Source organism: Sebastes fasciatus, chromosome 19, assembly GCF_043250625.1.
Source record: "Sebastes fasciatus isolate fSebFas1 chromosome 19, fSebFas1.pri, whole genome shotgun sequence".
NCBI classification, from domain to species: domain Eukaryota; kingdom Metazoa; phylum Chordata; class Actinopteri; order Perciformes; family Sebastidae; genus Sebastes; species Sebastes fasciatus.
Window position 1 is genome coordinate 5,284,188 of NC_133813.1, and position 27,570 is coordinate 5,311,757.

General features: G+C 39.4%; 2 protein-coding genes and 1 long non-coding RNA gene across 10 annotated transcripts; 1 reads left to right on the forward strand and 2 right to left on the reverse strand.

Moving 5' to 3' along the window:
• Positions 1-3,744: 3,744 nt before the first annotated feature.
• fbp1b (fructose-1,6-bisphosphatase 1b) lies at positions 3,745-7,325 on the reverse strand. Its single transcript, XM_074617836.1, has 8 exons — positions 7,040-7,325; positions 6,065-6,227; positions 5,846-5,938; positions 4,768-4,908; positions 4,507-4,644; positions 4,277-4,396; positions 3,977-4,166; positions 3,745-3,915 (listed from the first exon to the last, which is right to left on the reverse strand). The coding sequence occupies exons 1-7, from the start codon at positions 7,207-7,209 to the stop codon at positions 3,978-3,980; spliced, it is 1,014 nt and encodes a 337-aa protein (XP_074473937.1). The 5' UTR covers positions 7,210-7,325; the 3' UTR covers positions 3,745-3,915; position 3,977.
• Positions 7,326-10,056: 2,731 nt separating this feature from the next.
• Positions 10,057-26,929, reverse strand: LOC141757386 (uncharacterized). Its single transcript, XR_012591634.1, has 2 exons — positions 26,824-26,929; positions 10,057-10,136 (listed from the first exon to the last, which is right to left on the reverse strand). It is a non-coding gene; the product is annotated as an uncharacterized LOC141757386 (long non-coding RNA).
• On the forward strand, positions 12,089-24,052 carry LOC141757403 (KN motif and ankyrin repeat domain-containing protein 1-like). Of its 8 annotated transcripts, none has more exons than XR_012591637.1 (12): positions 12,093-12,435; positions 12,692-12,794; positions 13,590-16,118; positions 17,275-17,421; positions 18,488-18,596; positions 18,692-18,859; positions 18,979-19,066; positions 19,609-19,828; positions 21,603-21,745; positions 22,791-23,031; positions 23,189-23,287; positions 23,391-23,407. XR_012591637.1 is itself a non-coding variant. In XM_074617865.1 (12 exons), the coding sequence occupies exons 2-12, from the start codon at positions 12,758-12,760 to the stop codon at positions 23,451-23,453; spliced, it is 3,804 nt and encodes a 1,267-aa protein (XP_074473966.1). In that variant the 5' UTR covers positions 12,097-12,435; positions 12,692-12,757; the 3' UTR covers positions 23,454-24,052. The 8 variants fall into 8 exon arrangements, 5 of the variants coding, with proteins under 5 accessions (XP_074473969.1, XP_074473968.1, XP_074473967.1 ...); XM_074617865.1 differs by having other exon boundaries at positions 12,097-12,435; positions 22,791-22,991; positions 23,391-24,052; XR_012591638.1 differs by lacking the exon at positions 23,391-23,407 and having other exon boundaries at positions 12,089-12,435; positions 21,603-21,761; positions 23,189-23,286.
• Positions 26,930-27,570: the final 641 nt, after the last annotated feature.

The following is a 27,570-nucleotide window of genomic DNA, read 5'->3' on the forward strand; positions in this document are numbered from 1 at the left end:
CCAAATCATAACCTTCCCAGAAACCCGTGTAAAACCATAAAACCATTACATGCGCAATAGAAAACACATCATAAGCAGAGAAAGCTTCATTTCTGCATCAAATAACCGAAGATAAAATGTTAGATATGTTATCACAACCCATAAAGAGTGCAGTCAGACAACCAAATCAGCCAATTAGACTGTTGTCAGGCTATTAAATAGGCGTTATCAGTCACTATAAGCCCCATAGATGTGGGTCAACAGGGGCCTACTACACGCACTAGTAGGTTTCATCATCTATTCACATGGTAGATCACCGAAAAAAGGTATATGACAGCGACCTCTAGAGACCGTAGTAGTCCCATGTGAAACCAACATATCTTTGTGTTCGTAGTTATTTTAAACCAAAACATGATGCTTTTCCCTAAACTTAAGTAAGTGGGTTTCTTTTTGCCTAAACCTAAAGAAGTTGTAGTTTTGTTGCCTAAATCTAAAGAAGCCTTTTTGTTTGTGTTCAAAACATGTTTCATTCAGTTTTACAACAAGTTAGAATGTGTAGAACGCGTTTAAGTTTCACTTTTAATCTCCAGGTTCCCAGCTTTCAGATGATATACCTCATTTCTATGTGACATCTACGGTTGACCTGCTATCTCCCCCTAAAAAAAACCTGTACCTCCCTAAAAAAGACAATAATTGTGGGTCTCAGGGGGTTAATTAATAACATTTGTCCTCTACTTCTTTAATTTCTGCATAAACATAAATCGGAGGATCGATTGTCTTTGTGATCTTCCTTCCCATCCAGCACCAGCTAAATTGAGATGTGCTGCAGAGAGGAGTGGGGAGGTCGTTAGGTAAGCTGTCAGCTGTAGAGACACACCACAGACGCACCGCTATAACACTCCTCATCAGAGAGTAAAGTAAACAAAGCCTGTCTGGACACGGGCTGGATATCATACAGACAAGGAAGGGCAACAACAGAGAACAACAGGTACTGACCTGTCATGGCTAGACGGACAGAAAAGGACAAAACAGTGTTGCAAAGATCTGACATTTTGTTTTATTATTCATTTAAATGAATAATAAATCAGTTGGCTGAAGTAGAGAACATGATTTCTCTACTTTCGTCTGAGAAAAATTAATAATCATACGGGGATGTAACAAGTTGCTCCTTTGGGAGAAAAAGGAAATGCCTTTCTACAGAAAATCCTTAAAGTTTACCACCTATTTTGAATACTAATTTCAATAGTATAACTATTATTCAAACTAAGATATGTAATCTCATCTTGTCCTTTATACATGAGCACACACACAGTAGCGAGGGTAAAATAAACATGCTGGGTTTTGCTTTTCCTGCAAAATCTAAATATTGACTCAGTAACCTATAATCATACACAGTCTGAACAAAATGGAAATAAACAAGTGTGCCTGTAATGTGTGAGTGTTTGTGCATCTTGTGGGCTCGGAGGCCCCTGAATGCTGACACTGACAAACACACATAAAGAAAAGAGGAAGTGGTTCAGTTTTTAGTGAATACCAGACAATATGGATCCCATCCAACACGCTGGAGCTACATCAATTATTTTATATCCTCTGTATATACAAAGAGGCTCTTTCGAAAGCACTGAGCCTTCCGTCTCTGATCAAACATCTGCTATCAATTCACATAATTGAACTTTGGTATGACTCACACGCAGTATTCAACAGGCTTTAGATGCCAAGATGTAAGTACAAAAAAAAAAAAGGCATTAAAAAAATTCCATTAGGCTCTCAGAGGAGGTTTTCACTTCAGAGCCAAGTTTCCAAGTGACATCAGATCTGCACAACTGTGTTATTATTGTTATTAAAAGCTCATTAAGTTTCATATCAGACTCTCAATCTATATTTTGTTTCCTTCGCTGGACGCGACGGCACAGTATCAGGAAAAATACTGTGCCGACTTCGAAGGCCTCGTTGTTCTGTGGACCGTAAAGACAGCTTTCCTAAATCCACTTGATAGATTGAATGAGGCTTTTGTGTTTGCATACTGTTGGATCTTTTTGTGTTTGTGTCAGTGAGTCTTTATGGCTCATTAGTGAAGTGGCAAAGCTGAAACATTTCTGGCTCTACTATAAGGCCTGTCAGGGTGTGCTGCTGATGCAAGAAATCATCACACGCTAACAAGGGAACACAGAGTCGGAGAGAAATCCAAAATAGAAATGGACTTGGATAAAAAGGTTAAAAAAAAACATTGGTTTGTGGACTGCCGTTTTGAAGCCTCGAGTTCGGCATTTTGGCCGTCACCATCTTGGTTTTTGGCTGTTGCCATCTTGGTTTTTTGCAACCAGAAGTGACACGAGAGGGTCGAGATAAGTACAAGCAAACACTGAATACGATTTTTTCCCAGACCAGACAACGCCTGTCAATCACAAGATAGCCACACCCTAAAGCATCCCCTGCTTTATGGTCTATTTGACTCTAAATGGGACCATAATTTATTAAATTAACATCATGCTGTATTGAAGAAGACTTGAAACTAGTGATTGAGACCATAAACTCATGTTTACAATGTTTACTGAGGTAATAAATCAAGTGAGAAGTAGAGTCATTTTCTCATAGACTTCTATACAATCGGACTTCTTTTGGCAACCAGAGGAGTCGCCCCCTGCTGGCTGTTAGAAAGAAGGCACTTCAGCATTGGCTTCACTTCTCAGACTTCTTCCCACTGCCTCTAACTTGTGTCCTCTCAGGGTAAAGAAACAGTTTGGGAAATACATTTAATCGCTTTCCAAGACTAGAAGATCCATACCACTCAGTGGTGTAGCCCCGGGTATACGATACAGAGTATACCTACTTATTTTTCAGTCAGCATTGCATATACCCACTTTGAAATCCCCTCTTATGTGCATCATTCAGTAGGGTCCTGCAATAGCCAAACCATGGGAGACAGTCCAGCACGAGTAGCTGATCCAATTGCATGTATTTACATGCAAAAACACCCAATAAAGAGATTATCTTCACATAAACAGTGGCTGAAATGTCTCCAACTGGTTGGTCATCAGAACTATACACTTTCCTTCAGATCCTCCCTCTCCTACTTGCTGTGTTGGTTTACCTCGAATAATGCAAGAAAATATGGCCTTTGGAATAATGAAATTAATACTAAGATAATAACTCAGAGTTACAAACGACCTTGGGATGCTACATCGAGGTAACATTGGCACGCAAGAGTAGTCTTACAAAAAAATTAATTGGGTCATAAATTAAAAGTACACCCAATTCTCCAGGCACCGCTACACCACTGATATCACTCTGAAGCTGGACCCAGCAGGCTTAGCTTAGCATAAAGACTGGAAACAGGGGGAACAGCTAGCCTGGGTCTGTCAAAAGGGAACAAAATGCACCCATCAGCTGCTCTGTGGCCAATGGATCAGACTGTGTAATGTAGTCGGCAGCTTCCAGGTGTGAATAACATCCTGTTATACCTCAGCTCAGAGTGTTCTATTATATATACATTTATATATAGGCTTGTTGCTTCCACAAGCAATTTGAGCAGATGGCCAATGAAATTACACAGGATTTTTCAGCCTTTGAAAGAGGCTGAAATTGTATGTGGCGGATGACAAAAAAATAACAAAATGGACAATTTGGACGGGAATAAAAACTATAAACAAACTTCTACTGCATCCGATGGATCATCCAAATAGTTTTAACACAAAGCAAAATATAGTATGGCTTTTTTTTTTAAACTCATACAGGACTTTTTGCAACTCAATGAAGAACATGAGCATCTTTTCATTTGCATTTATTTAAAAAATACAGGGGAAGTCTACAAATAACACTTACAGCAACAAGATGGAATTAGCATAGTGTGAGGCAGACTTAGTAGTGAGGTTCTTGGTTCCTTCATTAGTGCAGTTGAGTAGAAAGCACTTAACAATGAATGTTACCCCCAAACAGCTTGCTAATTGTTGGGTATTATATATGCTGTGTAAGGTTGAGACATAACAGAGTTTAATACCTCATTTCTTATGCTTCTTACAGATGGCAAGATACTCCTGCACGTCATCAGGGGATCCCAGGACCACGGGAACTCGCTCGTGGATGTTGGTGGGCTGGATGTCCAGAACGTTCATGGATCCTGTGGTGGCCATGCCTCCTGCCTGCTCTATGATGTAGGCCATGGGGTTGCATTCATACAACAGCCTCAGCTGAGCGGCAAGAAGCAGAAACAGCAGTGAGAATACACAAGACAAATCACTTATTCCATAATGAAACACTTTCTTTTTGTCCATTCGTGTATATAAGCTCCATTGCTCACCTTGCCCTTAGGACTCTTGACATTAGCAGGATATAAAAAGATCCCTCCATACACCAAAGTACGATGAACATCAGCCACCATTGAACCAACATAGCGACTGCCATACGGAGCAGAACCATCCTAGAGACACAAATTTATGTCACTTTCATATTCAGAATCCAAAATATCTTGTATTAATTTACACAGTATGATTAATAATGATCACGTTTAAAAGCAACAGTGACGATTACCTCTGGGTATTTCTTCTTTTTTAGGTACTCTGTCACATCTGGATAAAAATGCTGTGCATATCCTTCATTCAAACTGTAGATTTTTCCCTTCTTCTTGATCCTCACATCTCGATCCACCAAGATGAACTCACCAATTGCCTGAAAGAGAAATATAAGGAGATAACGAGACAGATATCAGAATGAAGACAGATATAAAAACAACAATATATGTATATAATCAGGTTTTGATGCCATCTGTGACAGTAAAACTTTGGATCTTACGGGGTCGAGCATGAAGCAGTTGACTCCTTGACCGGTGGAGAGGACCATCGCAGTGGCGCTGCCGTATAAAGCATAACCAGCTGCCACCAGGTTTCTTCCCGGCTGCAGAGCATCGTTCTCACATGGCTCGTCGTCTGTGGTCTGTGGAACAATGCGAAAAAAATGTCACAAAAACAGGGAGAGGCATTTTGGAAAGCAATATGAATGTTTCCACGGCCAGTTAACAAGGACACATGGCAGGATACAGTACTGGGGGACATAGCAAACATATTACCTTTTTATGGATGGTCTTGAAATATTGTGTCTAGGATTTTATTTATCCAATTTTAATGCTTTTAATCACGTTTTTTTTGGTGTGTTAATTGTTTTAATGCTGTATTAAGGTTGTTTTACCCTTTATGTGAAGCACCTTGAGATTTTGCTGTATTTTAAAGTGTGCTATATGAACTAAATTAATTATTATTATTATTATTATTATTATTATTATTATTACTATTATCCACAGAAGTTTGTGAACATGTTAACTTTATGTCAGAGCATTGCTTTATTTTATCCAGTTCTTTAAAAATATACTTAATGAAAATAAAAGTCCCTGAGGTGGAGGACCCTACCGGTAGTGGAAAAAGTATTTACTTAAGTAAAAGTAGCCCCACCACAATGTACTTTATTAAGTAAATGTATATGCTTGCATGATTTGTATGTAAAATCTTAAAATAGCAAGGTAATTAGTAACTAAAGCTGTCGGATAAATGTTATGGAGAAAAAAGTACAATATATCCCACTGAGATGTAGTGGATTAGAAGTATAAAGTAGCATTAAATGGAAATACTATAGTAGTATATAAGTAAATGTACTGTTAAATACAGGACCTGAGTAAATGTATTTTGTTATATTCCACCACTGGACCCTACTCTTCTTTTTTAAAAGTGCTCATTTGCAAAACTCTGGAGAGGGTTTTCAGAAAAATATATAAATTCAGGGAACATCCATATAAAATGTACCTGAATGTTATACGAAACAAGTGGCTGATAAGAACGTCAGTGTTTTGAATCAGCACGCAGGTATCATCGTCGCTAACCTTTTTGTAGATGGCGAAAATTGTTCCAATCGAGACGAGACAGTCGATGTTTGAGGAACCGTCCAGCGGGTCAAAGCACACGATGTATTTTCCCTGTCAGTTGAGAACAAATAATGATATCAATGTCACAATAACGCCAGAAAAAACATGTGGAAATGTAAAGAAAAAGGACATATATGTATTTGACATGCATATATATATATATAAAGATGTAAGTACCCGCTTGTCTGGTTCCACAATGATGGCCCGCTCGTCTTCCTCAGACACCAGCACACAGGAGGTGAAGGAGGACTTGATCATGTTGATGACCAGGTCGTTGGACAGGATGTCCAGTTTCTTCACCTGGTCCCCCGTCACGTTGGTGGTTCCAGCAATGCCATATCTTCCAAGAGAGGACAGAGGAGCAGACTGATATAAAAGCTATTCTGATGCCATTTAAAAACACAATGAAGGTTATAATTAACAATCCTTCGTAAACTATGTTTCATAATGTGTTTGTTATTATTGTTGTTAAAATGAGTGACAAAGGTCTGAAAAGCCCTTTATCTTCTTGACCTCTGCCCTGCAGGAATGTACACAACATGGGCAGAGTTTACCTTTGGCCGGGGCCGAAGTTAAAACTGCTTAATGATTCTTATGTCATACTAGAGCTGCAACTAATGATTATTCTCATTTTCTATTTATCTATTGATTCATTTCTCAATTAATCAATTAGTTGTTTGATCTATAAAATGTCAAAAAATTGTGAAATCGGTGTTTCCCAAAGCCCAAGACAACGTCCTCAAATGTACTGTTTTGTCCACAACTCAAATATATTCAGTTAACTGTCATAGAGGAGTAAAGAAACTAGAAAATATTCACATTTAAGAAGCTGGAATAGTTGATAAGTAATCGATTAATCGTTGTTGCTCTGTTATACTACATGTAACAACACTAAACCCAGATATCAGTTCCTATTTCAAACACATTTAAGACAGAACAACTAACGCACTGGAATAGAAACATGTTAACGTAACAGTCTTTTTAATGTAAAAGCAAATGAAAGTCATTGAATAATAATAACTTGATAGATGTATAAATGTCTTATTGGGCTGAAACTGTACATCCTCTTCTCATTAAGTTGGACAGACTCATATTCGCCTCCATATTGAGACACATGCATGTTTCCTTCTATTAAAAAAAGTAAATACTCACAGGTTAGCGATCCCAGCCTTCCTGACAGCAGTTGAAATGGCTTTGACGGCGGTGCAGATGGAGTTGAGCAAGTTGGTCAGCTCACCTGTTCCCTGGGCCTTCCTGCCCTCCTCCAGGACAAACCTGGTGAGGGTCAGCACGTTGGTATCGAAGACTCCTTTGTCAGACATGTTGCTGTCAGGTGTGGGACCGGGACTGCCTCAAGAGAAACAGGTGAGCGTAGACCCAAAGTTAAAAAAAAGTGGACTCTAGAACCGAGATAGGGGGAAGAGACAGGGGGTGTGCGACTCGTCCAACCAATCAACAGTGTCCTTCCTCGCAGTCAGGGGGTTGATCACTTCTTTAACTGTTGGTTTAAAAGAGCAAAGTTCAAAGATAGGGATTTGTTTTAAGGGGACAATGGTTTTGCCTGATTCAATCCTCTGCTCACTTTGATCAGATTATTTCATTCTGTTCAAAGTTCTGCTAAATAGAAGTTGTTGGCGACACTTTGAATGAACAAAATCACTTTATAAAGTCAAAGCACAACTCATTGTATTCATGTTGCAGAAGTGCAGAATTATTCCAAAAGCTTTTAACAGAAAACTCTATTTATACAGTCAGCACTACATAAATCCCCCAGACTAACTCCTATTTCATTACAGTACATCAACAAATGCTCTGTGCTTATTCTTTTCGAACTTTCATTTGTTTAGTTTTACAAGTGCCGAGCAATTTATGAGATTTATTTAGCTCATAATTTACAACAAAATCACTACCACTAACACATTTTCCTTGCAAAAACCCAGTTTTAGAAAAATTGTTGGACAGCTTGTACTAGATATGACCAACTCAGCACTTCTCTGTACACACTATTATAACTGCTTAAACATTAGTTCCCTGCGTGATCCTGAAGAGGTGTAAAGTTCAAATCATGGGACTCATTGTCCTTGTCAACTCTACCTGATATTAGTATAACATGTGGTAGCGGTGGTGCATGTTGTGTCTGTGTCAGTGCATCTCTGCGTGCATGTAATTAGTTTATGGCTGTCTCTGTCGGTGACACAAACATGAAAAGGACTTATCAAGGTCCATGGAGCTACTTGACTCACAACAGAAGCTTACATGAAATGTTCCAGAGAGCGGTTTCAAAACGGAGAGCTGAAGTTGAACTTTGACCTTAACAAGAAACCAGACGTGATAGTAGCCACCACCATGACGTAATGTATGACGCTTAATCACACACCATTCTCAGGTTAATGATAACAACGTAGATGCAAACGCAGACCAGCATGTGAGAGCTACAAAAAGTACACAACCGATACGCATACATAAGTTACAATAAAATGTAAAAATTTGTCCTGGTTATTCCAGTCAAACTTCACAAGCACAAATTTGGTATTGCTGGTCACTCTACCTTATTTACCTTTATACAGTATACTTTACATACTTATATTACATACAATATATTTACTACTTCTCTATACATATTTCATTCCTGTCTACACCTCTGTATATATAGTTATAGTACTTCTCGGTAATACATACGTCTTACTTTAACTGCACTATTTTATGCCTTAGATCATCATCTAGCTTTTACATGTGTTATTTCTCCTTTTATATATACATATTTTATGAGCATTGTTGAAGGAACCTGAGACCAAAGATTTTCATTGCTAATGACTGCTTTGCTGGATTTGACAAATGACAAATAAAGAATCTATAATGTGGAGTGTAATTCTCCACTGTGTCCACATGATGTTGCTGTGCAGCTTACAAGCTGTTGAATATCAATGAAGTCTGGGCAAAGATTACATTTTAAAAAGAGTAGCAGACCATTTCCTGCCTGTAACTTTGCTGTGCCTTGAATAAATTTAAGTTTTTCATTTCTCTGCAAATAAAACCAGTCACTTTCTTCTTCCCTTAAACTTTCAGCACCACTAACACAGCTCTGATAAGAATACAGCACCATCCTGCAGGATGGGAGATTGACCAATTTATTTATACCATTTGTTATCATAATTAATTAAAGGAATAATATAGTTAAATCCATGTAAAATGTTTAAACAAATAATACTGTGTAGTTTTATTTGGGTTTAGAAAATAGAGTCTCCCAATTGTGCCACTAGAGGGAAAAATTTATTTAGATAACATTATTGGAAAAATGACTATAAAGGACTATATAATGATGTTTGATTAGCTTATTTTTTTTCAGCAAATATAGCCTACACTATGAGTTCAAGTCATATATTATAACAATCTATAGCCTAATTGTTGACTTATTGGTCAAAACATGCCATTTAAGCAGCCCTTCTCTTGGTGGGAAGCCTGCAGAAAGTTGTCAGAAAGATGCCTCAGAGACAATAATCAAGTAGACGTTATGCTGTGTAATGGATTCAGTAGAAGAAAAGGCATCATTAATATTTTACAGAGGATTCTTCATCACCTGACTGACTCCCAGGAGCACCTGGCTGCTGGGTCTGTTGACAGCTCTCTGCGCATGCGCAGTAGCGGTCCCACTGCAGAGGGAAAACTTATTTTGTTTCAGACAAATATGAAACAAAAGAGGAGGAAAGATAATCTGGCTTTCGCATTCAAGTCTAAAAAAATGCTATTCGACCTTTCACATAGGATACTTTGTAACATTTTTTAAACTTAACTACGTCACATCACCACAACTTGTTGTTGTTACCTTCTGCAGCACAGGTGAGTGGCATCCCATCCCATCACACTGCCAGCTAAGGTACAGTAACGTGCACTGACTTTGAGCTCAATTTTAACAGAAAGAATGACACATCAAGTTCACTATAAGAAATTCAAGGAAGAGTTTTGCACAAGCTTCACATCATAGTTCAAATGCATCTTCTCTCATGTTGACCACAGGGCGTCAGGTTTGAGCAACATCCAGCCTTTCTAACTAACTTAGTGTTTTGGGTGGTCGACAGTCCATTTGTGTCCTTTTTTTAAGAGACATTTTGCAATGATATCATCTTTAACTACAGAATAATAGTTTTTCAGGAGCACATACCTGTTGCAGCAGGTTCTGTGAGTGTCAGAAGTTGAGTAACTCCTTGGTGAAATGCATCTCCCAAGATAAATTAGGACTTCCTAAAAACACCTGTAAAATACAGAAAGGGGGAAAAAACGTTTGGACTATTCCATAAAACACCGAAAAACAACCTTCCTAGATCAAACCATTCTAACTTGTGACCCCTTAAGACATATTACCAGAAGTTGTTTATGTTTAAAATGCTTTTAAAAATTATTTTTTTTATAAAATTGCTTTTCATTAGATGTTCTGCTTTTTGTTTTATGCTTTTATTCAATGATTTATTCTGAAGAGCTTTATTTATTTATTTATTTATTTATTGTCTTCTATCTAATAATTTGTAATTGCACTGCTGTTTTTATGTATGTGAAGCACTTTGTAAACTTCTTTTTGTAAAGTGCTTTAAAGATAAAGTTTATTATTATTATTATTATTATTATTATTATTATTATAACACCATTTACTGTATTTTTCTCTCTCTTATTTTAATATATTTTTATATATAAAAAAAGATAATAATTAAAAGTTTAAATTATCTAGTAGGTCTAATTCACAAGAAAAAAAAAGCAAAGATTTTTTTCAGAGGAAAGTCTGAAATGTACCTTTTTTCTGAAACCTCTTGTAGACTATTTGACTTTAAGATAAAATCAGAATCAGAAATACTTTATTGATCTCAAGGAGGGAAATTGGGACGTTACAGTTGCTCTTATTTAAAAGCATAAAGAAATGTAAGAAAATAGAAATAAAGGAGGATGTAACATGTAAATGATATACATAATTCTACAATATATAACACATTATATGTAGAGAATATAAATAATAAAAAAAATAAGAATAATAAATTAGAAATATTATAACTGTGTACAGATATACATACAGTATATAACCACAACATACCAAGATGCTTGAAACCTCACACACAAAAAAAGTCTCCATAAGTTTAACTGCAAAAACCACAGTGACCTTGAATGTCAAAAATAGTGATGGTCACTTATGCAACCCATTTTGGTGGGAAAAAAACAAATAACAGTGAGATATAAAACAAATATGCCTGAGAGAGAGACATCCCAGTACCCCCGTAGGCGTCAGACTGTGTGAATGAGTGATTGAATGAGGATGTGGATAAATTGAAAAAGGCATAAAGCATACATACATTTATTTATTTATTTCCTTATCTCTCTATCTCATTCATGCTTGTTCCTGATTCAGTCTTTCAAGCCTTTCTTCTGTCTCTTTAACTGCAGACTTGCCTCTGCGTCCCTACAATCACTCACTAACATTCATCTGAGAGCAGCAGAAATAGTACTTTCGGTCACTGTGGCTGACTTTATTGCCTGAGGCTCGATGTTATGTGTTCACTCGGGCTTCAGATGGAAATGTCAGTCTGAAGGCAGCCTGATTTTGATGTGGAGTGAGATTTTTTTATATATACATTCACCAAATATCTACTGACACATGTTAAATGTAGCGTATTTTAGTGATCCATGTTTAAATTAGTACAGTGAAGGAGACTGGTAGTAACGTCTGGGTGTAACAACTGGAAGTAAACCCATATTGATGTTGACAGCAGTGTATGTTTACATGATTCTGCAATTAATAATAATATGTTTTATTTATAAATCACCTTTTAAACATGAGCACAAAGTGCTTTCTAGATTAAAAGACTTACAGAATAAAAATTAAAAATCAGAAACCCATGTAAGCCCTTCTTAAAAAAAACAAGTGCAAGTGCAGAATAAAAGAAATGGTTCATATAGGTAAGTAAGATATGGATAAGAGAATTAAGCTCATATAAAGCAGGTGCAATTTAAATACAGGAAATAACCTCATACGTAGAAAGAAAATAAGATGCAAATATCAGAAGTGATCTCATATAAAGCAGATAAAGTGCCAATAAAAGAACAAATTAAAAACAGATAAAAGTGCAAAATATATAGAAGTGCATATAGAAATGCTAAAACAAGCACAATTTAAATATGTCATGACAATATAGTTAAAATAAAGCACAATAAAACATCGTTAAGTGTAGGCCATCTTGTAAAAGTGAGTATTAAGGAGGCATTTAATTATTTATATTCTGTGACATTCTGGCTTTATTACCATATTTCTTTCTTATACTTTCCCTGTGTGCATATTAAATGTTCTTTTGCTGCTGGAATAACCTAATTTCTCTTTACCTAATCTTATTTTATACTTAAAACACTACCCGACTATTCATTTGCAAATGCAACCGGCGCAACTCTGTGAAGGGAGAAAAATAAGAAAGACGCTGACGGAACTAAATCCTACAGTATGATGTGCATTCTTTGCTCTCCTTAAAACCTACATGGTGCTTACTGATGAGAAAGTGATACGGCATTGTAATGTGGTGAGTCACTGTTGTGCACTGAGGCTTAGCCTTTTGCACGCTGTACTTTTTGCAGAATTAACTATAATATGTCATGGCCTGGTATTGCATTTCCTGTATGTAAGCATTGTAAGGTAAGCTGGTATTGACTGCTGGACCTGGGCTGGAAGAGAGAGAGAGAGAGAGAGAGAGAGAGAGATTGAACGAGTGATGCAGTAGGACAGTAAAAGCTAATTATGAAGAAGGTTAACTTGCTATATTTCTCTTTTATTTACAGACTTATTCAAAGTTCTAACTGGATATAAAGGATCGCTCCGTTATTGATGTTTTGTGAATCATATTCATGGCTCAAGGCAGTTGCATCTTGAGAAATGTGTCAGGTAACTATTACTATTACTTTCCAAATAGCTTAAATGGTTTTTTCTTGGTGTGGATTTCATAACTTGTGTGTTATTCACAAAATATGTCCAGCCTTTTGTTTATAGAGGTTATAATGGCATTTTAAAAATAACAAAGACTGGAATATCTCAACTTAAACACTCTCAACTAGAAAGTAAAACCAATTATTTGTTGGGTTCAAGTATTTGATAAATGAAAGAAGATATTTCTGTTACTTTTTGTGTGTTCACTCACTGGCGGAAATACTCGGGAAGATGTCTGTGGTTGAGGAAACCTGCCAAGAGTATGGTGAGGCATTTTTTAGGGAGAGTTTCATTGTAATTATAGAGTTGGTTCAGTCTATGTAGAGAGACGTACCATTTGGAGAGAAGTGACTACTGAAAACAGAGTGTCTGCTCCACACAATTGGTAAATCCTCCTCTGTCCCTCCTCTTCTTGTGGGACAGTCTCAGAGAGTTTAAAGTCAAAAACATTTCGAGGTGACAGAAGGAAGGCTGTAGAGTCGAATTGAAACGGTCGCTGCTGAGCGTGTAATACTGAGGTAAGGAGAGAAAATAGGGCAGCATGTTGTGGATTTTGCTTGTGATATTTTTTCTAATGAAGAGCTAAAGCAATGTCTATCTTCGATATCTATGTTTCTGTTGTACATTTAATGTCTAGTTTTATAGTTAGTTTTACTCACCATGCAGTAATTTGATATCACATGCAATTAGGGACATTTAGTTTTACTCAAGCAAGAGTAATAAACTATGGTTATTCCACTGTTGGTCTACCAGGTCAAAGCACTGAAGAGCGTGTTTCTAACTACCCGGGGATTGACTACCAGTCGGACGCGGACTACCTCGAGTGTGTGGACAATTTCCAAAACGGCGCCACCATTAAGCGGCTAAGCCTTAAGAGGAGGCCCAGGGTGGCCGTCAACAATGTGGAAAAAACACAGAGTGGCGTTTCATCCAGTCAGTTGTACTCTGCAGAATCCTTGTCATCACCAAGCAGTGATGATACAAGACTGCTGGGCATGTCTTCTGCAACCAGAGGTCGACCTCCTCTTCCTCCGCCGCACGGTTCCTCGTTGGATAACAAACCCTCCAGGATTGAAGGGCCAGCAACCCCTCAGATACTCAGTGAGTCAAAGCCTCAGCCTGCTGCAAGATCTCTTGCTTCACAAAGACAAAGCCCCGTGGTGGAAAAGACCTTAATGGAGACCCTCAAACACTTGGAGGAGGAAGTGAAGAGCCAGACTCCACCTCAGCCCCATCCCCGTCGCCGACTGGCCAGCTTTGGAGGGGTAGGCTCCCATGGGTCGCTCTCCCCCTTCACTGGCCTCGGCGCATATAATCACAACAACAATGGGAACAAGCCTACTGGTTCAGGAGGCGATATCCACCTGAGCTCGTCCCTGGGCAGTAGAGGCAGCACAGGATGCCTTCGGCTGAGCCCACAGAGTTCTGGAAGAAGCGCCTCGGTTGCGAGTCTCGGCCCCACGCACCTGCAGCATGTCCGTGACCAGATGGTGGTCGCCCTGCAGAGGCTGAAGGAGCTGGAGGAGCAGGTGACCATCATCCCTATCCTCCAGGTGAAAATCTCAGTCCTTCAGGAGGAAAAGAGGCAACTGGTATCTCGGCTCAAGAACCAGAGTGACAACGAGGACGTGAACGATGTGATCTGGAAGAGAGCATGGAGCATGGAGACATCTGACATTGAGAACAAGGTGAATATGGGGGAAGGACTTGAGGGCGACCTCAGGGAGTTCAGGCAGCTGACTCAAGAGATGCAGGCGTTGGAAAGAACCATCAAGGGCGGACATTTGCACGCATGGCATGAAAAAGGTCATAACCTTCTGCATGACGAGGCTATCAAGTCAGTCGCAGGTGATAAAGATGTAGATATGACCTCATCTAAACCCACAACAGAAAACAAATATGTGCTCACCGATGAGGTAGAGACGAGATCCATTGCAACAGAAGTGTCCGAAGTTAATCTTGGAATTTACACAGAACGAGATGCAGAGATTGATGCCCAACAACTAATAATTGGTGCCTTGAAGGAGAGAATTTGTCACTTAGAAGCAGAGTTGAAAGAATCCGCTCTCCAGACGGAGATGAGCCGCCTGAAACTGGAGCTTCAGGCTGCAGGAGCTCGAAACCGAGCCGATAAAGCCTCCTCTGCTAGACCGTCCACTGTGAGCACAGGCACCGAGGCAAGGCCTCACACCACAAGCCAGGGAGTGGGCAATCACACTCAGCTCCGAGATGCCAGCACGGGGGAGGCTACAGAGGTGAAGACTGTGGGAGTATCGTGTTGCGGGCCTGAGCTGAAGAATGTTTGCACAGGACCAGATGTACCTATGAGCCAGTGGGAGGTCAGGGAGCGAGTGGAGACCATGGAGAAGGGCGTGGGGATCCAAGTGTCTACGAACACACAAGGAGTTGGGATGGAGATAAGGTTTTGTGATGCAGAAACAAACACAGAGGTACCAGTGGAGAATCTGGGGTCTAAGAAGAGAAAGATTAAGTCTCGTTCGGTGGGTTGTGGGGACTGTTCTGTTGATGTGATCATCTACGAGGCTAAGGAAGTGGTTTCTCAAGGTATCGCCACAGATCAAGTCAGAGGAGTGGATCTGGGGATCATGGCATCACCGCAGACCGCTTCTCAACGTACCAACACGGTATCCAGTTCAGTGTCTCGCTTTACCAACACCAGACATGCCTTCAACACAGACTGCAGCACTAATACTTTCCTAAGTACCCAAGACAAGCACACCAACACCACTCAGACTGCTACTAGGACCGTGTCAGTAGGCAACTGGGTTCAAGACATCAAATGCACCCCAGAGACCCGCACGATAGGTGTAGGAACCACAAATCTGCCTGGAAGTGCCTTAAAACAAACACCAGGGACAGTCGCCAAGGTAACCCGAGACGCCGGTGTTGGATTCACGAACATTAATGAGAATTTCCTGGTTGGACTGAAAACACGAAATATGGCCTCTGGATCCTCCCATCGACCGGACCCCATTAAGACGAGGAGCATCGGTGTCGGGGAGGGGAAGATACGGGATCTGTCGGTTTCATCCAGTCAGACCATCCAGCAATCGTCCCAGTGGGACCCCGAGCTGAACCATTACATAGAGAAGATGCACTGGCTCCTCAGGGATCACGGTGGCCTGCTCACAGAGGACCACGTTCCGCAGAGGGAAGGGTTTGTCCAGCAGCACAGTGGCCGAGGAAGTGCCGACTCCTGCGATAACAAAGCTGCAGCACAAGAAGGAACAGACGTCCATCCTTTAAATTGTCAGCCACCAGGTAACACTGTAGATTTAGTTAGCGTTAAAGGTACCCTGTGGAGTTTTATTGTAAACAAGAAGTTATATTTACATACAGTATAGCGCACTGGTTCCCAACCTGGGGGCCGCGAGGCCTTCTTGATTTTAAGGGGTGTAAGACAACTTTTTTTAAAGACAGTTGGCCTATATCTCAGGATTTGATGAAAACTAAATGAAAGTGTTATTTTTAAAGTTTAAATTATTATTTAAAATATAAACTTAAAACAAATCTCACAGGATAAGGGCACTGCGAAGACCTGAACACAAGCTATATTCACAGAGCCTTCCCTCTCTGCTAAACAACTTCGTCCTGCTTTAGAAAAGTACGCAGTTAAAACAACCAAAGAGCTAATACAACAATGGCCAAGCGTCAGGGAGAAGAAAACACTGAATTTGTCAAAAAAGAAGTCCATTAATATGAATTATTGTTAAGAATATCAAAATAAAAATACACAATACAGAGAATTGTATTAAAAATCCTTAAAAATAACATCTCTGGTTTAATATTCACAGGAAATGGCTTGAAATTCATCCAAATCGCTCATTTTACACAACCTTCCTGCAGTTTTGGCGTTCACTATTTGGGTTAATTGTACAGTGTATCAGTTGTTCTGTACTGTTATTGTTATGCATTGACTATAATATGAAATATCCATAAAATATGTCACTTAGTCAGGGGTTGTCAGTTACTCAATGATAGAAAACGGGTCCCCTCAGGAAAAAGGTTGGCAACCACTTGAATAGCGTATCTCACCACAAAGCATTGAGGCTTTTAATCGGTGGTGTTTACATCCAACTTTACGTTGGCTAGCAGTCTTCTTTTTCCCTTCGTTAGCTGGTACAATGCTATGTTTATTGGCATCTCAGCTAGTTCTCAGCCAGTGGAATAGCAGAGGAATACCATATATAGCTCTCTAAACCTCTGCAATCAGCAGGAAGGTGCATCACAGCATCCATGTGCTTGCAAACAAAATGTGGATCCACTGATCAAAACATTGCTCCATACTGCCACTACTGGTCAAAAACTCCTTTAGGTACCTTTAATGTTGGATTATGTAATATACTGTATGCAATATTTGTAATGTCATGCTGGTGTTATTTAAAAACGTTGCTAATGTCCTCTTTCTTTGTTGCAGTCAGCAGAGGGTTTCAACCCACATCTCAACTCTTACTTGACTCTCCAAAGTGTGACAAAGAAGACCCAGGAATGTGCCAACAGGGTGATTCAGAGGTGAAAAGAATGATACAGATGTTGGAGCAACAGACATCCTCAGCTCTGCAAGGTAAACATGCATTCGTACAGTAAAGAAGGGTAAGAAGAATTCTGTCTGTACGAAAGTAGTCTGGTTTAAAAATACTGTCCTTCCAGACCGCTCCCAGGCCCAGATTAAACTGGCGTTGGGGTGAGAGGAAGTGGCTGCCTTTGGCTCACCATGTTGACATTTTCAGGGATACACTTGTAATGTTCGGAATGATATCTGGTTTTGGTGGGTGTTTCGTACCACAGACCAGATTGTGGCCGAGGGTCTAAAATTGAACGGCTTCGTAGGAGGAGCTGGTGTCGGAGAGAGATTTCTCTTTTTAAAATGAGGCCTTCAGATTTGTAAGAACGTATAAAGCATCATGATGAATATACCCTCAATAAGTCCTGCACGGATTGACCTCGCAGGTTTCTATATGTTTCTTACTCTATGTGTTGTATTTAATGAAATACGTAATATGTTAAGATTCAGAGGAATATTTATCAGAATATTTATACATTTAGTTCCCATTCTAGAATAAAATATATATATATTTTTTATGTATTTATTTATTCATTTATTTATTTATTCATTCATTCATTTATTTATTTATTTATTTGTTAATTTATTCATTTATAACAAGTAAGTTTGTACAAGAGCTGCAACAATTAATCGTCATTAATGTTAGTTATCAACTATTAAATTAATTACCAACAATTATACTACTATACTAGAAAAAAAGCAAAACAATTCTCTGATAGTTGCTTCTTAAATGTGATTTTTTTTCTGGTTTCTTTACTCCTCTATGACACTAAACTGAATATCTTTGAGTTGTGGACAAAAACAAGACATTTGAGGACGTCATCTTGGGCTTTCGGAATTTTATAGACCAAACAACTAAATAATAAAATTTAATAATTGACAGAAGAATCGACAATGAAAATAATCATTAGTTGCAGCTCTAGTTTGTACAACTATGTGCATTATACTACAATATATACCAACAGTGTAAATAATAATAATGCTGAAAATGGGGTCTATGATTACGTGTGTTAAAATGCAAGAATATGATAATAAATGTATGCATGTGCTGCATTGTTGTTTCCAGACAGGTCCACTCATGCCGGTGTTCTGCGGTCTGTAATGAAGAAACAAAACGGTGACCAAGGCTGCAGCAGCAACAGGAAGAGCATGAAGTTCATGAGGGTGACCGCAGGGTAATCATCTCAATGTCTAATCTAATAGTTTTTTACTTTAGGACTCACTATGTTAACATATTTACGATATATTAACTCCTGTGGTGTGTCCTTAGATTAGACCCCATGTCATCTTACGAGCTCTCTGCCAGTGAGAAGACGAACTCTGAGGAAGTGGAAAGGAGAGGACACAAGAAATCTTCTCAAGATGGAACGCAAGGAAGAAAGGTCAAAAGTGGCTCCAACAAGGGGTCCAAAGGGTCTGGGAAATCACACACACAGAGGTAATGTAGTCCAGGAGGTTTTTAAAGCCAAAACATCTGCATTAAAAAGCCTCACCTCTCAATCTTGATATGATTCTAACTGTGGAGAGTCTTAACCTGCAGCGTTTTATTCCTTTCAGGTGTAAAATAAGTGAGGCGATGTTTTCTGCTTGTCAAGCCTTAAAGATGCACCTGAGTGATAACACGGCTTTATCCAGCAGGGAACTGGTATGTTTTTGTTCACTATGTTCAGCGTGAGAAAGCCCTTGAAGGTCAATGTGTGTGTGCATGTGTGAGTGTGCACGTTTAATGGTATGTCACTGGATGGGCGTGGAGAGACGCGGAGGCAGGGTGTGTTCAAGTATGCCATTTAAAAAGAACTTGGCATAGGAATGTGTCGGCTCTGTAATTTTCTGTCATCGCATTTTGGAAAGAATGATACTGTGAGTGAGAGAGACTCCTCACTTTCATGATGATTCTGTAGACAAATAGAAGAAGTTCAAAAGAAGTGTACTGAAAGGAAAAAATCAAAACAGATTTCATAATGAGAACAAACAAAACTGTCAACACAAACTTTTTATGGATTATATGATGCCTAAACCTCTTCCTTTATGTTTCCTTTTAGACATTTGAGTTGTTGCTTTGTTATTCTCTTTGTCTGAGCTCTTTCAGTCTCATCCTTGTAATAACGAGATTCTCCTTTTCTATTCAAAGTCCAAATTGCGAGGCATTTATGGAAACACATTGATGTCTTTTGTCCCCCTTTGCAGCATGACTGTCTACAAACAATCCAGCAGGAGTGGTTCTCTGTGTCCAGCCACAAGTCGGCCGCTCATGACACGATGGGGGATTACTTGTCTACATTTCGGGTCATTTCACCTGCAGTGTTGCAACATATAGCCAACACGGCCGACGGCAACGGAAACACAGCTCTGCACTACAGTGTGTCTCACTCCAACTTTGGCATTGTCAAGAAATTGCTTGATGCAGGTACAGTAACACTCACAGGGGACACTAGATTATCATAATGTGTTGTCTGCAGACATCACTATGCTCCCTATTAGCCACTAGAGGGCAAATAGGCTACATTGAGTGATTGAGTGTGATACTTTCAGGCTCATGAGGTGCTTTTTTATCAAAAAAATAAGTGTAATGTACAGACATTTCCACATTATTTTTTCTTATATCTTAATGCTGCTGCCTCACCCAAGAGCACTCATTTTAAACTCTGAGGGATAATAGGAGATAATGGCTTAACAGCATGAATAAAATACATTTTGTTGACAGCAGCATAACCAGCCCTAAATAGATGTTTGTTTTCCTTACTGGCACAGCTGTTATACAAAACAATAATTACACCACACTTTAGCTCCTGAAAGTAGTCGTTAAAATATGTTATTGATCCTCAGAAGTACTCTTAAAGGGACTATTTGTAACTTTCAGAAATGCTTCTTAACAGCGACACCTGTGGCCGTGAAATCAACGAAAGTCAGCATCGGGCTCGCGCTTGCTCGCTCTAAATAAACATGAACGAGCATCGCTCAACGCAGTGAGGCGGCACACGTCAGCTAAAATCACAATATCACTCTATATTTCAGCTGCTTGGACGTAATGTTAGCTGACCAGACGAAGGTCTCTCCATGAATCAATGCTGATAAGAGTGTTGGCTTTTGGCGTTTTGGCGTTTGTGCAGAATAAATGCTGCAGCTCCTCCAGACCAACAGAGGTTTTCCGTGTCTTGTGAATTGACGGAGCTCCTCAGCGAGTAACTTGTCATCTCCACTCGCAGCCGGAGGGAGACACCGGCACCCGGTCGGTAACGAGACGACAACGTGCGGAGCCCCGTCACTTCACAAGACACGGAAAACCTCTGTTGGTCTGGAGGAGCTGCAGCAGTTATTTCTGCACAAACGTCCACTGAACATTCACTAGATATTCTCAGAGCTAAACTAACTCTTCTGCAGTGTGGAGTGAAAGCGCGTTCACGTCTAGAGGTGGAGCGGATACGTGAGAACGCTCGCGCTGTCTGAGTGAAGGCGATCAGGCAGAGGAGCAGAGTACAGCGGCCACACCAAGCGCGTATATGTGAGCGTGCATGTGTCCCGACCCGGTACATTTATACGCTTAAAAAGTTACAAACAGTCCCTTTAATCATTGCAATCATTGAATATAATGGAGGAGAGAGAGAGTTCTTTCTTATTTTTATCTAAATGCGTTGCTAGAGCTGTCAGAAGAGGTCAAATATCACCTCCTAAAGATTTAACTACATCCAAAACGTCTGTGCACTGTGTCTGAGAATTAGAAAATAGTTAATTAAGATAACTGAGCCCTATTTGAAAGAGTATGTGAAGGTAGTAGAGTGTTTTCTCATTCTTATTAGTCAAGCTAGATTATAAACTATGCTGAATTTGAACAAAATTCATACTTTTGATAACTTTTAATTGCACGGCAGCGACAAAGCCGCAATTATTTGAGAACTCTTTGAGCGAGGCTGAAATGTGTTTGTTCTGCTGTGCAATTGAAACATGGCTTTTGAGAGTGCTAAGATTTTTTCCCACGTCTATGAATTTACACAATTAATAACCTTTTTTTTTTTAATTAACATTTTTAAGTAGAATATTTTGTTATTTGAAGATGAAACTTGGTACTCTGAGTTCAGGTGGAACGAGTTCACAATAAAGAAATGAAGATATAAACCTCTTTCTTCCTTGCTTCCCTCTCTTCTGTGTTTTCTCCTCCGGCCGGTTGACCCCCATCACTACAGAGGTGTGTAACGTCGATCAGCAGAACAAAGCGGGTTACACGCCCATCATGTTGGCTGCACTCGCAGCTGTGGAAAGTCCAGAGGACATGAGAGTCGTGGAGCGGCTCTTCACAAAAGGAGACGTCAACGCCAAGGCCAGCCAGGTCAGTGTGGTCTCAGGTAATGGTAGTGGGTGTGATGTCCTGCTCTTTCTCTAAATTGTGTCCATCTGTTGCTGTGGGTGGTACTAAAAACTGCTTGTTGTTGATTCTTTAATACTAATATAAGTAGATGTGTTTTTTATCTCTTCAAAATGTACCTTAAAGGGAGATTTTGTCAAATATTTTATACACTTATCAACACTGTAGTGGACAAATATGCTACTTTATGCAAATGTAGGTATATATTTATTATTGGAAATCAATTACCAACACAGAACAATGACAAATGTTGTCCAGAAACCCTCACAGGTACTGCATTTAGCATAACAATATGCTCAAATCATAACATGGTAAACTGCAGCCCAACAGGCAACAACAGCTGTCAGTGTGTCAGTGTGCTGACTTGACTATGACTTGCCCCAAACTGCATTTGATTATCATAAAGTGGGCATGACTGTAAAGGGGAGACTCGTGGGTACCCATAGAACCCATTTTCATTTACATATCCGGAGGTCAGAGGTCAAGGGACCCCTTTGAAAATGGCCATACCAATGGATTTCTTAGGTTTTCTAGTTTCATATGATAACAGTATCTTCACTCGAGCTTTAAAAAAGAGCTTACTACAATAGCATTAAAGAAATTAGCGACGTTAAAAAGAATTTGCGTTAACGCTTTATTATCGTGTTAACTTTGACAGCCCCTAAAAAATACAAAATAAAAGAAAAACAAAATGAAATATATATAACAGGCTGTGGGCAATTAATTGTAATTGCCTGCATAGATATAAAAACAATTGAACACTGTCTCTATTTTATACAGAATAATTAGTACCAAATTGCATAGTCCAGGAAAATGTTTAGCTATAAAATAAAAAGTTACTGTAAGTTTTAGTGTGCATATCTTCAATGAGTGGAGAATGGAGAAAGTTTGATCTGTCTGATTCCACAAACAAGCTGCGATTCTATATTTGAAATGTTTGAGATGCACTCAGCATCATTAACCCTACTGACCCGTGACCTGTGTCTGACCCGTGCCTTCTGCCGTCCAGGCCGGTCAGACGGCTCTGATGCTGGCGGTGAGCCACGGCAGGATGGACATGGTGCAGGCTCTGCTGGCACAGGGGGCGGAGGTCAATCTGCAGGACGACGAGGGCTCCACGGCGCTGATGTGTTCCAGCGAGCACGGCCATGCCGACATCGTTAGACTCCTGCTGGCACAGCCAGACTGCGACGCCTCCCTGACTGATAGTGTATGTGAGTCATTACTGCCACTGTGCAGCTCCTATAAATGTGAATCATTCCATTTTTGTCTCACATATTACCAAAGCAGAGTGAACAAGAATTCCCATTCAATATGTCAGGGAAATAAAAGCGCAGAAGTTTTATTTTTCCGTCTGTAAATGTTCAATAAACTTTCATAATGTATTTGAGTTTGTGTGTTTTACAGGATGAAAGCACAGCCCTGTCTATTGCTCTGGAGGCAGGACATAATGACATCGCAGTGCTCCTTTACGCACATGCCAACTTCTCCAAAGGACAGACAGGGGTGTGTGGGTTAACAGTTTAACACGAACATTTAAGTATATATATATGTGGGTAGTTTTCTAAAAAGAAAAACTTGTTTTTATTGTGTTTATGTGTCTTAACAGGCATCAGCTCGTCACAGTGGCAAGTCCCTCTCCTCGTCTGGGGCCAGAAATCTCTTTGAATGAGGTGATTCACCGAAGACTCAACGGATGCTTCTTGAATCTTATTTATGAGTTGATTCAGTACCGAAGCCCCCATAAAGAAGGGGGGGATTTATAGTTTATAGTTGACAATTGACAGAATGCTAGTTATTCTCTAGTGTAGCATTTGCATAGTGTGTATTATAATAAAACTCAGCAGATAATATATGCATGGCAGAGTATTATTCTATGTTCATAAGAGATAATATTTAATGTTTTATCCTGCGGTCATCTATTATATACCATCACTTCAAAGTTTCTTTAAATGTTTTAATTCTCTGTTTTTGTAAATAATATTTAATTGCAATATTTTATAATTGCAAAAGACAATGATACAAAAATATAGTATACAGTAGCATCAAACTCATATGTGAGTAAATATGTAAATTAATAACAAAATAGATTAAAAAAAAATAGTAGTAAATAGTCTTGATTTTGTCAATTATTCTGAAAAAAAAACTTAAAATCTTAAAACTACGTGAACTTCGTACATCCGTTATTTATTTATAATGGATAGTTTTGACACTGATGAAGGCTGGACAGCCGAATGTTTGCTCTTCTGTGAATAAAGCGACTTCTCATCATGACTGTTAAATATTCCTTTCAGTTTAATTTGAAACAAACTTTATTGTAACATTGGAGAAACCAGCAAGAAAACGCTAGATTTTGAAAATGATCTAAAAACCGAGCCCGGAGTTGCCAACTCCAATGAAAGTAGCAGCACGAGCTCCAAAAGATGCTAAACCTAGCAAATTATCACAATGAACGTAAACAACAAACATGGCTGTTGTTTTACAAGCATTTCCATTCATGCAGCACAGATACCAGATACGTTTCTCTATTTTTGTCAGAGCATTTGATTCATTGATTGTTGTCGGGGTGTAATGAGAATTTCAACAAATATAACAAGTATTTCTAAAATATATTACCCACCCGTGGCTGTAATACACATGGTATGTGTGTGTTATATCCATTTCATGAAAGGAAGTGAATTAAACAAGTTCTTATTTAGTGCTACACTGGGCACGGTTACCTCAAAATAGTATTCTCCAGTTTTTTTTCTGCACCGCGTCCCTTTCTATTGTTGGCTCCTGATCAAATGGAGCAAAGACACCTCCAAAAAAGTGAGTAAAAGCTTTTTATGGAGCCTTTTTTTCTCTTTTCATTTTACATTCAATTTCAGCAGGTTTCGGTGGATGAATTTTCTCACATTTCTCTTCTTAAGTGACTCAGCCAGGTGGAAAAAAAAATACCTTCAGTGGGTCATCAACACCTCTTTCCCTCATTATCTGGCAGATATTACTTTGAATCATCCCCCCTGAACACCCAGCTCTCTGTTCCTCCTCGAACACAGAAACTACTCTCTTCCTTTCACCTCACTTAGTTAGATTAATATCCTTTCGGAAATTCCTTTTGTGTTTTTGTGGTATTGTCCTCTGTGTCCATCCTGTCCCCACTTGCTTTTTCATCCATCCATCCATCCATCTGCAACCGCTTATCCCGTTAGGGGTCGCGGGGGGGCTGGAGCCGATCCCAGCCGACATTGGGCGAAGGCAGGGTACACCCTGGACAGGTCGCCAGTCCATCGCAGGGCTGACACATAGAGACAGACAACCATTCACGCTCACACTCACACCTACGGGCAATTTTTTTAGAGTCCACAATTAACCTAACCTGCATGTCTTTGGACTGTGGGAGGAAACCGGAGTACCCGGAGAAAACCCACGCTAACACGGGGAGAACATGCAAACTCCACACAGAAGGGTCCCAAGCCGGATTCGAACCTGCAACCCTCTAGCTGTGAGGCGCCAGTGCTAACCACTGCACCACTGCTTTTTCAGTCAGCTTTTATTGACTATTTCTTAAGGAAAGGGGGCAGCCAGATGCTTTAAATTTTAAACATCTTTTCAGATGACTGGCTCATTGTTAGTTGGCTTTGTGACCTGACAGTGCAAATCACAGCCTGATCAAAGTACGCTCGGTTCCATCCGTGTTCGCACCACTGCAAATTAAAACTGGATTTCAGCTTTGAAAAAGATATAAAGAATTGATCAAACATTCAGACTAACCATGCGCCCCGGTACAGTCCAGGCTGTTTTAGATAATATTCCATATAACTGGAGAAAAGAGAGTTTGTGGGGCGATGTTGGAATTAAATGTGGGACAATAATTAAATTCTGCATCAGCCCTCATCACCATGTTTAATTTTAAATAAGGACACTGATGGTGAATGAATATGTGATATGGTATACATTATAAGGAATCATAACAGCCCAATTTCTGAAGTGTGAATTTTCTACGCAAGAATTTCAATCATAAAGATATTTTTGACATTATAGTGACACGTGCAGTGACATAATGTGTTTTGCCTATTTGCAAAGGTCTTGAAAGTGGTGCTTGAGTGTAGGAGATGGAAAGAGAAGACAGGGCAGACGTATGAAATTATGTTGTCAATACTCACAGTGGCCTGCCGTCAACCCCTGGTGTGTTACTGTGTCCCATTACTGAGAGCTTGTGTGTGTGTGACTGAGAGCACTCTGAGTCACTTCCCAGCAACAGCAATAAAATACAATGATATACAAGGTCCACCATCAAAATTTGCTGTTGCCATGGTAACAATCAGCAGTTTTGAGCAAGTGGGAACATAATACTGAAATGATATCTCTATTTCATCTCAGTTAGCTAACCCCAGTCACTTCACATCGGCATGCTCTTCACACCGTATTACTCATTAGAATAGATTTTAATATAAGCGATCTTCAAAAGCAAAAAATAATTATAATTAGGGCTCTCTTCTTTTTTTAATTTCTAACATAATACGAAAGGGGCATGCGTGGAAAATCCCCCTGTACACTGAGCCGAGAAATACCATCAACATAATAATGTTGTTTCAGTGTGCACGGTACTCGTGTTTACAGTATGTTGCATGTTTTGACATCTGCTGGCTAGTGATTCATTTGCTGGGTAACGATTTATTATTTCAAGCCTGCAAGTGGTGCACCCTGTCTTTGTGTATATGTTAGGGTCCCTGCAGTTAAATCTGCTCCTCAACATGTGCCTCTTTAAGCTGGAAATACAAATGTATCCTACTGTCGTGTCACATTACAGCTTAGCCTACTGTAAAGTTCAACTTATATCAAATTGCATCTTTTGTCTGCTACAGCATACATATCTGCCCTATAAATCACATGCTGTGTGTTCTCCTTTAAGATAAAATCAGAAACCAAAAAGGAGAAATGTCATGCCCCCAATCTCTGCATTAATTCAGATGGAAGTGCACTGCTAACGTCAGTTTTCAGGCTAGACAGCTAATTATCTTGTCAGTTGCAGCACACTGCACAGAATATAAACTTACATGCAAATGTCACTTCAGTACGCTAAGATACTGGTCCTTGCTCTTCAACACCACTGCTAACAGCGTACTTTGTAAGCCCATAACTTTAAAGCTACAGCAAATGTTTGTTTACTTTGTCTCTCCTCCCCTGCTGGGGCTCAGCCTGCCAGCTGCTGTCAATCAAACGATGACACGCCTCCTCCAGCAGCTGAAAGGAAAAGGAGTATTTCTGATATTTCCCCAGAGCTTCTTTTGCTTCCCTTTAATAATAATAAAAAATATTAACAATACGTTTAAAAAGACGTTGACATTTTTTACTGCAAAAAAGGGACAACCATATCAATTGGTCTTTAAATCGTCTTAGTAGATAATAAAATACAGAATAGTCTGGTGGCTGTAGGGAATCCAACCAATCATGAGTTTTTATTGCATGTTTTTGAATACGCCACATCATAGAGCTTACATTTTCTCTTCCAATGAATTCCCATACTGTAACCCTGCTGAAAAACCTCCAAAAATATACAGTAAGTTACATATTGATATAAGAATATAATACAGAATTCATCTTGTCAAGAAACAAGATGTTGATGTCCAACATTTTAGTTGATGAATGGGTTGCTTGATCTTTGTTCAATGTGTTATCAACTGGTAAATTGAGTTTTGTCATTCAGCTTGTGGCTTCAGAATGAACTCGCTCAACTGCAGCAAGTGGTCATCATAAGATGTACTGCCAGAGTCACTTTATTTTTTCATGCAGCATCTTAACTG

Excerpts from the sequence above, each read along its gene's own strand:
- fbp1b (XM_074617836.1), bottom strand. The coding sequence starts at position 7,209 with ATGTCTGACAAAGGAGTCTTCGATACCAACGTGCTGACCCTCACCAGG. Across the intron at positions 4,909-5,845 it reads TTTTCGCCATCTACAAAAAG|ACCACAGACGACGAGCCATG; the intron begins GTTAGCGACGAT and ends ATTGTTCCACAG. Across the intron at positions 4,645-4,767 it reads ACTGCTTCATGCTCGACCCC|GCAATTGGTGAGTTCATCTT; the intron begins GTAAGATCCAAA and ends TTTCTCTTTCAG.
- LOC141757403 (XM_074617865.1), top strand. The coding sequence starts at position 12,758 with ATGGCTCAAGGCAGTTGCATCTTGAGAAATGTGTCAG. Across the intron at positions 12,795-13,589 it reads CATCTTGAGAAATGTGTCAG|GTCAAAGCACTGAAGAGCGT; the intron begins GTAACTATTACT and ends TTGGTCTACCAG. Across the intron at positions 19,829-21,602 it reads CAAGAAATTGCTTGATGCAG|AGGTGTGTAACGTCGATCAG; the intron begins GTACAGTAACAC and ends CCATCACTACAG.